Genomic DNA, 13,369 nt, shown 5'->3' with positions numbered 1-13,369 from the left:
TGCTAGAATTTATGCACTGTAGCGCTCAGAAACAGCTGACAGATGTTCTGACGAAAGCGGTCAAGACGAATCAATTTCTCCACTTAAGGGATGGAATTGGTTTTATTAGTTTTGATTAGTTAAATCTTGAATTAAGGGATGATGTTGAAGGGTAATTCAGTATTTTTGTATTTCGCCTACATGGCATTATTATTTGTGTATATAAGTGAGTAGTGTGCTTAGTCATTAAGTAATGTAACACGTTGTACGTTAAAGTGGTGGTGTAATCATTCTTTATATAAGTGTTAGTGGAATTGTAGTGGAAGTTTGTTAGAGTTTGTTATTCTCTCTCTTCTCTCTCTTCCTTCGTCCTCATCTTCTTTATCTTATGCACCAACACTGATGTCCCACAAGAGAAACTTCTATAGACTTAAATCTTTGGACTTTACTATAAAAACTTTAACGAAGGTTTCAAAATCGAACACATTATTTTAAATCTAAATACATTTTACTTACAACAATCATTGATTTGAGTATAAACTATTTGCAGGTTACAAACTCGGAAAAGAAGAATACCAAAATCTTCATTAGAGTTCAAGATCACATTATAATCCACTCCATAATTATTCTTAATGTATCATTCATTTAGTGACCGATAGAGTATAAATAATTATTGACCACAAGTGTATGCGGTACATATTCATTAGACACCATGAATGAATCCATCAATGGATTGCAACGTACTAACAAGCATAGTGGTCACACCACAAATGCACTAACTACAAACAACCCTACTACATTAACACCACAAAGATTTGTATCCTCCAATAATATGTGGGGTTGACCTTCCTACACACTTGATTAATGGTGAGACTACTATTTACCAACTATAATGTGTTACCCTTCCACATAATTAAAAGAGCCCGCATTTTCTGGTACATAAACACCATGAATAAAATGTCAACTTCAAAGTGTGTGCATCGTCATTATCATTATAAAACAATCTAGATCCTCTTGACTTTTCTTATATTGCCTTCCTTGTTCAACTTTGTTCCCTTCTCTTTGATCTTTTCCTTCCATTCTAAATTCCAACATCACCAATCATATAATAAATTAATTAATACTAATAACCACTTGTTCACTATATAATCACCTTATATATTCACATACAAATTCATTCATTATCTCTTATCACTAAAAAAACCATGGCCGTCCAAAAAATCATAACCACACCAATTTTGATTTTTCTAATGACCCTTTTCTTCAATGCACCATCATCATCATGTTCTAATAATTTTGGTGTTAGATCTGCATATTGGCCTGCAGGTGGTGACTTTTCACCTTCTTTAATCAACACAAACTACTTCACTCACATTTTCTATGCTTTCATTCAACCCGAACCTGTTTCATTCAACCTTATTATCACCAAATCCGACCAAAAATGGGCCCACAACTTCACCAATGAACTCCGCCACCATTTCCCGCCGGTGAAAACTCTTTTATCCATCGGAGGAGGTGGAAGCAACTCAACACTCTTCTCTGAAATCGCTAGCACAAAACAAAACAGACAAATCTTCATAAATTCAACAATCCACGTGGCACGAAAATACGGGTTCGACGGTGTTGACTTGGATTGGGAATTTCCTCAAAATCAAAATGACATGTTTAACCTCGGATTGTTATACGAGGAATGGTATAATGCTTTGGTTGCCGAAGCTAAGGTTCGGAGAAAACCACGTTTACTTTTGACTTCCGCTGTTTATTATAATTCCACAATTAGACTTATTGGTAATGGGCCTAGGTCATACCCGGCCCAAGCTATCAATAAATACTTAGATTGGGCCAGCCCAATGACTTTCGATTATCACGGCTCGTGGGCTAATAACACGGGCTTCAACGCTGCTTTGTATGACCCGAAATCCGAAATTAACACACATTTTGGAATCGGGTCATGGATCAAAGCAGGCGTACGAGCCAAAAAGTTGGTTATGGGCTTAGCGTTATACGGGAGGACATGGGAGCTTAAGGATCCGAATCTTAACGGGGTCGGAGCGGAAGCAGTCGGGCCCGCGGTCGATACCGATGGAAGTATGAACTATGTTGAGATTTTGAAGTTTAATAAAGAGAATGGTGCAAATGTTGTGTATGATAAGATTGCCGTGTCTTTCTATTCTTATGCGGGGAGTACTTGGATTGGGTATGATGATGGGCTTTCTATTAGGACTAAGGTTGGGTTTGCCAAGTCATTGGGCTTAAAGGGCTATTTCTTTTGGGCTCTTGGGAAGGATAAGGATTGGAGCATTTCAAAACAAGGTAATTCTTATTGTTCTCTTTTCAAATTTTATTTTATTTATTTATTTTTATACTTTAAATAGAAATGCATTTATTTATTTTTTGTGTGCTTTGTACTTTTCTTTTTTGCAGCTTCAAATGTATGGGGACATTGACCACTAGATGAGTTTAATTTCATGTAATCTTAGAACTTTATAATTGATAGTCGTTTTTTTTTTCTTATAAGATATAAAGTCATTATTATTGAATTCATTGTACCATTGTATTCTTGAATTTGAATAGTATTATTTGCATATATGTACATGCACTTACTCGGGTTATGTACTAACTTTGCTTTTTAAACTAACTCTTTGAATATTAAGTAAGTTAATTTATTAGTTGGAATTAATCTAAGAAAATTGATTAACATCAAAATGTACTAATTAGGGGTGAAAATAAGAATAAACTTAGGGGAGTTAGATTTTGTCAACATTTTTAAATGTTTGATTGGTATGGTCTACTTAAAACCTTATTTTATTTAAATATTTATAAAGAAGAAATTAAATTATTGTTATAGACTACAAAATTTAAAGATCAATGATATTAAAAAATCATTTTAATTTATTTATTTTAGTATATTTAGTAGTTGCAAATAGGTTGGTTTGATAAGTTTAAAAAACTTTTTTATGGCATGAAGCCTAACCTTTTAATTAAAAAGGCTTATAAAAAAGCTTCGGTTTTTTCTATTTTAAAATTTTATTTTGACCTGAAGCCTAAGTAGGTCAAGTCGTAGATTTATGTTAGTTTAAAAGCTTAAGTTTAAAAATTGTTTGATAAATTTATAGCATTAATGATTCATTGATAATTATAAAATTTTAAAATAGAAGCTTTTAAAAAAAATTAAACTTAAGCTTTACCAATGTTATTTCATAAAAAAGCTTAAATTTTTAAATTGTTTGATAAGTTAAAAAAAATTTAAACCTAAACTTATGACATGAAGCCTATGTAGGTCAAGTCGTAGATTTATGTTAGTTGATATAACACAATCTCATCCTTAATACCAGATGATTAAACTAATGTATATTCATTTGTTCGTCTGCTTCTAATAATTCTAAAAACATATTATCAATGTCATTTCACATCTAACATTTGTTTTTATATCTCAACATTCTACCATTTCCATTTTGTATCAAATTATAAATGATTTTATAATATCAATGAATCATTAATGTTATAAAATATTTAGTATTCTAGTATCTTCTTTCAATTCTTGACATTTATATTTTTGTTAAATAAGTTTTTGGTCCCTCTAAACATAGTAATTTTCGTTTTAGTCCCTCAAAAAATTTATTTCAAGAAATCATCTCTCTAAAATTTTCCATCCATACAATTAGTCTCTGATGTCAAATGCCACTAAAAAATGCTTACGTGGCAAGACAAGTGGATTAATTTTTTATTTTTTTTTTATTTTCATGAAATACAACGTGTAAAATACAACAATTTAAATCTGCGTCATTTTCATTTTGACCTAAATCACTCTTCCTTCAAGCCCATTCCTCTTTGACTGTTTCTTTTCCCTCATCTTCTTCGTCCAGTGTCTTCCTTGGTGGCAAGCCAACAATGTTTAACTTGAATGTGTTTCTTTTTGATGTCCTCCTTAATTTAGCATCATATGACCATATCATACTATATTTCTTGGTTGAGTCCCCTTCAACAACCTTTCTAGATAGTTGCTTAGCTTTGAAAGCCCTACATCAAGTGATTTCTATAGCAAACCTCAATCTTACATCTTCTACAACTTCATTTAATTTCATACCTAAATTCTTCTTCAAGTTGTCTATAATCACTCTAAAAACCCAATCAGCATTAACATTCTTGTTGAAGAACTTTTTTCCAGATTTGTGTTTCTGAAACAGAGTTTTGATCTTAAATGAAGTAGTTCTCAAAACTCGGATACATAGAATGGCGTAGTCACAATGTTATTTGTGCTTACAAAAAATCCTACACCTATTCCCATCATTTTTGGTAAACCTTACCTCCCTACCATTCAACACATTGTGTTCCAGTACAACCTTTTTAAATTGCTTCAAAGATGAAAATTTCATTCCCACCTTAAATATGAAATCCTTTCTAAGTTTTTCCTCTTTATTAAACCTAATCACTGCAGGCTTGTCATCAAAACTATCTTCATTTGTCATACTATCAAGCTCATTAGTCATGTAATCATCTTCTATGACATGTTCTTTATCCATCTCAACTGTAGTAAACACTTTCTTTTTTCGTTGACCTGTATCAGCATCATCAACAGACTCATCATTATCCACTCTAATGTTTAACCATTCATCAATGTCTTCATAAAAATCATGCATTCTCTCTTCTTCACTGTCTTCAAAGTGTATACCATCCAAAGAGTCTTCAATTGATTCACTGTCTTCAGCACTTTCATTTTTCTCAACACTTTCATGTCCTTTCTGTTTCTCTATTAACCTCTCCATATAAGTCTTCTCACCCATTGATAACATTGGCTCTATATATATCTCAACATCACAATTACTTTTCTCAGCACACAACGTTAACATTGTTGCATCCTCACCATGCTTCAAAGAAGGACCAAAAATCAGAGTCTTGCTTATGTAAAGCATAAACATCCCCACCATCATATCTTAACCTTGCATCATTTACAAATGAATCCTTGGTGTAAAATATCACCTTAAATAACCTCATATCATGTACATTACAAATATGAAAGAGGGTAAATGAGACATTACATTCATAGTCAAAAACAAAACCGTAGATGTTTACAGTTAACACGACAAAATAAACATGCATGGATTTCAAAGGAAGTGGGGCACATAACAGACATACAATATTCGAGAACATAAACAAATCATAATACAACCAAACATAACACGCGATAGCACACGTGGGACTAACCTTAATGTTGCGACCGCATCAAACAGAGTTAAGATTCAAAGCAAGCTTCGTCAATGTTGGGACCGCAAGTAATAAAATTCGAAGCCGTTGGGGCCACATGTTACTTCAGTGCATCTTCAATGGAGTTTTGTTTTGGGACCACAAGTACGGAATGTTTGAGTGGAGCAAATGACGGAGAATGAAGTAGAGAATTAGGGATTTCCTGAGTATTAGGGTTTCTATTAACATAGAGCCACATAAGCATCCTCTTGTCTTGTCACCTGAATAAATGAAAAATATCTCAGTTAAAAAAATATTATTTAATCCACCTGTCTTACCACGTAAGCATCTGTTAGTGGTATTTGACATTAATGACTAATTGTATGGACGAAAAACGTTAGAGGGACGATTTCTTGAAGGAAATTTGTAGAGGGACTAAAAACAAAAATTTCTATATTTAGAGGGACCAAAAACTTATTTAACCCTTTATACTTTCATATCATTAATGAATAACAATTCTTTCATAATATCTCTTTTAATTCAACAATAACTATGTTTTTGTTAACATTTGAACAAAGAGGGATAGTTAACTCTTGATTTGTTAAAATAAGACACGAACAATGTTTAACTCTTAAATAAGATATGTACTGAGTAAGTTTATTAAATATGAATGTCCTATGATCCATAGGTTGGACAACAAAATATGTTATCGACAACTGTTGTTGGTAGGTGGGTTCAACTACACCAAATTAGGGTTTATAAACTAAAATGACATTTTAATTATGCATAATCATAAGTGGAAAATCACACACTTAAATAGTTAGACTTTAATGGGTCTAAGCAAAATGGGCCTAAAGTTATTCTAGGGAATTCAAGACAATTTCTTTTTCCACCCTTATGGTGTGGGTTGCACCTTTGAAAATCCAAAAATGTCCTCAAGTTTTTTCTAAGATGCATCTCTGAACGCATCAAAGACCATTTTTGCCAAAATTTAATCCAGAGATGCATCTGCGGATATTTCTGGGATGAATTCGTAGATGCATCTCTGAAATCTTCTATGCATGTTTCTTGGTAAAAACATTGTCTTAAGTTTGTATTTTTTGTGAATCCAAAGTCATTTTAATTAGACTAAAATTGCCATTATTTGATTCAAACATTAATAAACACGAACGTTGTAGAACAAGGTAATGCGTTAATTTAAAAAATTCAATCATATTACGAACATTATTCTCAAAGTATGGTAAAAAACAAAAAACATCTCAAAATACAAATAAAAGCATAACCTACTGTGTATGGTTACTCCTAACACCCTGGATCCTCCTCTATCGCTGGTAACCCAAGGCATTATGTGCCTCTGTAAGAATGGAATGTGCTAGGACAACCGCATCATCGCCACATTTTCTCAAACATTTCAGACTTTATGCTCTCATACGCGATTCGCATAATATTCTGACAGATCAGCAACACGTCAATGACATGGTTATCCCTGGCCTGCTCATTCTCCGAAAAAGCTCGTGCCTGCAATAATGGTAAAATTCTATATCAGTCTTGCCCTAACAATAAAAAACGCAACTAAATTCACAGTGCATATCTCTAAAATCTATCTATTACAAATTTGACTACTACCTAATGCAAATATAACAAACGATTTTACCTAATACATTGATCAAAACTCAAAATAAATTAAATGAGAAACTTTCTCAAAAAAGTGTTGAGGAAGAATGATTGGAGTTAGTTGGGATTGAAATGCTTGAAGTAGAAGTAGTGATTATCCTTGAAAAGCTTGAAAAATGGACTGGATGTATATTGCTCACGAGCTCCAATGGTATCTAAAAAAGTTTCAGAAAATGAAGAAGAAGGAGAGGAAGAGTCTGACGCCCGTTATATATATATATATATATATATATATATATATATATATATATATATATATATATATATATATATATATATATATATATTATATATATATATATATATATATATATATATATATATATATATATATATATATATATATATATATATATATATATATATATATATATATATATATATATATTAAACACTTTTGGAGATGCATCTCTGAATTTTTTTCTTGAAGTCTAAATTAAGGATTATTTTCGAGCTGAATCTATGAACAAATCCTAAAACAAATATAAAGATGCATCTCCGAATAAAATTTTGAAAAGAAAAAAAAAATAGTGTATTCAAAGATTCATCTTCAAAAATTGAGGATATTTTTATATTTTTTTTCAAAAATCTATGTAAGAGTGGAAAAATAAATTTCCAAATTCAAAATATTAATGGGCATAAGGCCTTTTAAAAAACAAATAACTAGTGCAGAAAATTAAAGAATACACTCCTTTAATAAAGTTGACTGCTTCCTATTTCTCTTGGATTTAGCTTGCATTCTATCACTTGTCGGAGCAATAAAATAGACTATGAGCTACATATGTTAATACCATCCCTTGCAATGTGTTCCTTTCATGGTTAACTTTGCATGATATGGATATTTGATAAGTTTACATTAATATAATAAATTGTAATGTTTAGGGTTTTTATTTTTGATTTAATAGCTTAATAGTGAAATTAAATAAAGTGTTGTTGGTTTGAACCTTCACCCTGGAATTTCATTAATATATTGATTTATGAAGTTTTGTTTAATGTGATTGAATTATTTTATGCTAATGGGTATAAAATATAGGAGAATTTTTTAATGCATCATATATATTTCTTAACTATCATGTAAAAATATTTAAATGCTTTCAGTTTTTAGAGATGTATCTCTAGACGCATTTAAGTCTCAGTTAACTTAAAATATTCTGGAGTTGCATCTTTGGAATAATGTCAAAAATATATCTCCGAAATATTTTGAAGCTTAAATCGCGTCAGAACCCTTCCTCTTCCTCATTTCTCATATTTCTCAAAAATACTTCAAACTCTCTCAAATTTATTCTCATCAACAAGTCCAAAATCAAACAACAAAGCTCAAGGGTACTTCAATCAACATCAGAAACATCATCCAACACTAAAACAAAGTTGAAATTTGTAAGTTTTTTTATGTTTTAATTTTTTTTTTAGTTTTTGTGTAAATGAGTAGAAATTGATGATTAAGGTTAGAAATGAGTAGAAATTGCATGTATGATAGTTTAGGTATAGTGTAAAACATGTTTGTTTGCTGAAAAGGATTATCAAAATATTTATTTTTGTGATTTCATGTGCACATTGGCGTCATTGACGCAGTCTGTGTTGTAGAAAATTTCGGAGATGCATCTCCGGAATTTTATTTGTGTTTTTTTCTTGTTTATAGTGTTGCTTGCTTCCATTAATTGTCTGGTTTACTTTATCTTTCAGGAATCATGGCTAATAGACATGATAGACTGAGGAACTAGAGGCTTACACAACATGCATCAGTACGGCGGGAGAAGATTCAAGTTTCGGAGGCTCCTATTCCCTCTGGCCATGCAGAGCCATCTACTTCTGGGGCCCATGCTTCTCCTCGTGCTTTTTCATCTTCTTAATCTTGTAGGAGAAGGGCTTCACATGTGGATGCATCTTTCCCTCCATCTTCACGCAGGCGTCAGGTTTCATCTATTTATGCGCCAGAGGCACCTGGTTCACTGGTGGTACCGGAGGCACCTCCTACTGATGATGCTTATGCGCCAGTGTCACCTCCTACTACTGATGTTGCTGAGTCAGTGCCACCTCTGGATGGTGAGGGTGCTCAAGATGCTGAGCCAGAGGCATTTGGAGGATTCCCTATAGAGTTGTCAGTATTGTCTATGTACTTAAACCATACTATCATACATATTTGGGACGGAGAAGTAGCGTTAGTTGAATTCATTATTTTTAATTTACCTTTATTTTAATTGACAAATTTCTGACATTGTTTTTTATTTTCTGCAGGACTGTGATCCGCTGAAATTTATTAACCACATGCGAAAGATTATTGACTTGTCTCATTCGAATGAGGATTGGTTTCAGGAAGCTTTATCCCTATCTGGGATGAAGCACTTATGCATGACTGGTTATACTATGGTTAACCACGAGATGCTTAATGCATTCGTTCAGAGATGGCACTCAGAGACCTCATCATTTCACCTCTCGCTTGGTGAGGTGTTTATCACACTCGACGATGCTTGCGTTTGCTACATCTTCTGATTAGGGGGAGACTCTTAGATCATGGGAGGATAACCAAAGACGAGGCACCCGAGATGATGGTAAAATATCTAGGAGCTGACCCAGCGGAGGTGAAGGAGCAGTTGGATAGGACATCAGGCTACAGGTGATGACGAGCAGAAAGGAATCCATATAGTGCATGAGAGCATGTCTGCTATATTTGGTTGGCACTGTGATTTTTATGGACAAGAGTGACACTTATGCATATGTCATTTACCTACAGTATTTCCAAGATTTCGAGCGGATCCATGAGTACAAGTGGGAGGCCGCTTTTTTGTCTACTTGTACGCGAAGTTATCAGAGGTTATAGGTGGAAGACGAAACAGGTCACATGCAGCATCACACTACTGACGGTAATATTTATTGGTCTTTTAATCTTTTTGTGTCATTTTCATTTCATCTTTACAACGCCATTACTTATGATTCGTGGGTTCCAAACTTTTCAGGCTTGGATCCTCCAGCACTTCTCGCACATCTTCGATTGTGCGAGTGTACCGACTTACACTAAGGATATGCCGCGTGCTACTGCATTTGCCCCACTCATAGGGAACGGGGCGACTGGGTCGTTCAGAGTGTATCTTGATCGCTTGGTTGCTGAGGACATGCACTTCAACAACTATGTTGATCACTGTGAGACACAACCATTTTACGAGATAATGTTTTACTTTGGATGGTTGGAAAATGAATCATGTCTCATTGCTCCTCATCTTCCCGAGCGTGTCATGCGGAAGTTCGGCTACACTCAGACCATTCTCAGACGCCTTGTTGTATCTGTTCCTCCTACTTTGACACGTAGACAGATGGATGACATGTTTGATGATTATGAGTGTCATCTGGTATCGGAGGAAGCACGGAGTACCATAGCCTCGAGCGACTAGAGCTACGTGGATGGGTACACCAGGTGGTTCTTCAGGGTCTCACATTTGTATATGATGTAGGCTTCTCTAGGAGACCCACTGAGGCCAACTCATCCAGAGATACTAGAGGATGAGCATGCATAGTTAGATCATGTTGAAGATGTCTTACCTATATGTCATCGCATTATGGAGATTGCGCAGGTCGGCATTGACAGAGGTATCTTCCCTGTTGGATCTGATGAGAGACAGGTCTTAGATGCCATCATACAGAGACACGACGAACATTAATGTACCAGAGACAGTGCCAGAGAGCGAGGGATTTAATGGTCGAGGAGTCCGGGGAGACAGATGAGATGTAGTCTGACATACACAGTAGTGCAGTAGTATATATTAGTTGTATTATGGATTGTATTTTATTTTCACCTCTGTCTATTTTATCGTTGTATTCAACTTTATTATATAAGACATTTGGACCATCTGGAGCTATATACGTCATTCTTTCATATGGATTGTATGGTTTATATGGATTGTATGGTTTAAATTAAATCTTCATCTGAGTACACGAAAAACAATACAATATACAATATTATGTTCTTATAGATTACAGAGATACATCTCCAAAAAATAAACAGAGATGCATCTCCGGAATATTTTAACGTTAATTGAGAATTTGGTGCGTCTGGAGGTGCATCTTCGAAATCTGGGGGCATTTAAGTATTTTTGCATGGTGGCTAAGAAACATATATGGTGCATTAAAAAATTCTCAAAATGTAGGGGTGATAAAACGGATTTGACTTGTCGAGCAATGCCCGTTTTGCCCACATTTTTTTGCGGAACAGTCAAGGTTTTAGTCCCGCACTCTTTAATATGTCAGTCTCCTCCCACCCAATTTTTTGCGAACTTTTACTGGCATGTGATTCTACATGAATTTTGTAATTTTTAGACCTAAAAGATTCAATGCTCATGGGCCCGTCCCACCCCGCGATCAATTTTATGCAAATTAGAATAAGGTTTTAGTCTCGCACCTTCAAATATGTCTGTCCTGTTCCACCCTATAATTTAAGAATTTTTGTGGGACAGATATGTATGTTTGCCGCTCCTTAAAAATGTTATACGCATACTAGTTGATGATGTGATAATATGTTATGTTATGTGTTGTGGATGATTCTTCTAGTAGCTGTAAAATTTGTTTATATTTTAAAATTAAACCAAAATAAATTGAAAAGTTAAAAATTAATTTGGATAGGATTAATCCTATACATTACAAATAAATGTACTTTTTTTTTATAAAACTCAAACCAAGAAACTAACACAATATTTTGGATTAAAGTGGTTCACTAAAAACAAATATATAAATATATTTGAAAAAAAACTTATTTCCAGCAACTAATTTTTTATAATATTATAAAAAAATTCATAGAATTAATAGTGTTCAATTATCAACACTAGACTAACAATTTTTCAGAAGAAATTTGAAATATCTTAACAGAAAAAAAAAACATCTTAACATAAATGCTTTAGAATGCAAATAGTCATTTTAGTGATTTTAGTGATTTTAGTGAATATGGTAATGAAGGTGGTTTAGGTGAACATGTAAATTTAATATAGCTAGTTTCATATCAGACAACAATTTAAACCAGACAAACAATATTGTTGAACTCAATCGTGCATCATGAAAAGTTATTGTCATAACAAAATTCTCACTATGTATTCATTTTGAGGTTACAAATGATTTTTTAATAATCATGTATGCAACTTTCAGTTTATAAGTAATGTTGAGAATTATAGGATATGAGGATAGGTAATAGTGATAGAAGTGAAAGAGAGAATAACAATATTTGCGATGTAACATTTTGATTAACCTAGCTACATTAAGTTTACATACTCAACTCGATTAGCACAATAGACTAGTAAGTAACAATTTTTTCAATAACATATTAAAATCAAATTTAAATACAAATCCTTAAAATCAATTTAAAATAATAATAATTAAAATGCATGCAAAATAATAGCAACAAGAGCAAACATGTCTTGACAAGGACATCTAAAATAAAACAAATCCATGAGAAATAAAACATCAAAATGATTTTATTAAAAAAATATATTGTTCAAATCACTAGTTCTTCAACAAATAAGCAGACAATAACAATAAATCAACACAAAAACAATAATATTTAACATCCAACATTCACCAACAACAAATCAAAACAAAAATTATAAAATAACAACAACAATATTATTACAGTTGATTATTAATTTTTATAGACAACTTATTGAATAAGATGTCTTCAGTTGATTCAATAAAAGTAAAATGACTTACCCTATATAAAAAACCAAAGCCAATTTGTTACAGATTTTTGCAGCCTAATAACATTACAGATTTTTGCAGCCTAATAACAAAATAAAAGTAAAATGATTTACCCTATATAAAAAACCAAGGATGCTAATAATTTTCCTATCCCAATGTTAATAATGTTACTTATGGAACAACTCCCTGCTCCACCACAATATATTGTAATTTTACCCATTGAAAAGAATAAGGATTTTGCGGCGAAAAATGCCTCCTCAGAGAATCAATTGATCATAACTTTTAATGCATTATTAATAAATAATATTGTGAAATGACTTTATTGAAATGGAATATGAAACTGTGTAAAGTATACCAAATATTACTGTGAACTCCTCATTTTGGTCTTAAGAGAATCAAGTTGGTCCTTGAAAGATCATTACACCAATTTGGTACTCTTATGGTAAATTTTTATATCAAAATAGTCCAAAGTTCCTGTGAAATGGGACTATACTGATATCATTTACTGACCATAAAATATTGAGGGCCACTTTGATGTCACTGGTTTTTCTAAGGCTAAGCTAACTAATGATTTTCAAAAAATATTTCAAGTCACAATCCATTAAGAATCGAAAAGATTGGTATTATTCTGATTTCCATGATCAATTGCATGGTCTTTAAACCTAGAATGATTTCTAAAAGCCTGTTGTTGTTATGTGTGTCTTCAGTGGATTGGAATAAAACAGAAGCGAAGAAGTGTTCCAGCTTCTGCTACAATTATACTTCCAGATACATGGGCATCCAAATTGACAGGCATTTCCCAATCACCAACACGATGCATAATCATTCAGTACCACAGCATTAAAAGGAGTAAACAATT

At 32.9% G+C, this 13,369-nt stretch overlaps 1 protein-coding gene across 1 annotated transcript; it reads left to right on the top strand.

Moving 5' to 3' along the window:
- Positions 1–1,036: 1,036 nt before the first annotated feature.
- LOC127096876 (class V chitinase CHIT5a) lies at positions 1,037–2,568 on the top strand. Its single transcript, XM_051035413.1, has 2 exons — positions 1,037–2,292; positions 2,404–2,568. Exons 1-2 carry the CDS (start codon positions 1,185–1,187, stop codon positions 2,424–2,426), a joined length of 1,131 nt encoding a protein of 376 aa, XP_050891370.1. The 5' UTR covers positions 1,037–1,184; the 3' UTR covers positions 2,427–2,568.
- Positions 2,569–13,369: the final 10,801 nt, after the last annotated feature.

The sequence above is a fragment of the Lathyrus oleraceus genome, chromosome 6 (genome assembly GCF_024323335.1).
Source record: "Lathyrus oleraceus cultivar Zhongwan6 chromosome 6, CAAS_Psat_ZW6_1.0, whole genome shotgun sequence".
Lineage (NCBI taxonomy): Eukaryota > Viridiplantae > Streptophyta > Magnoliopsida > Fabales > Fabaceae > Lathyrus > Lathyrus oleraceus.
Note: the sequence above shows the minus strand (reverse complement) of the source record. Positions and strands in the feature narration are given on the sequence as shown.

Coding starts and splice junctions, on each gene's coding strand:
- LOC127096876 (XM_051035413.1), top strand. CDS start 1,185: ATGGCCGTCCAAAAAATCATAACCACACCAATTTTGATTTTTCTAATG. Junction 2,293..2,403: donor TTGGAGCATTTCAAAACAAG/GTAATTCTTATT, acceptor TCTTTTTTGCAG/CTTCAAATGTATGGGGACAT.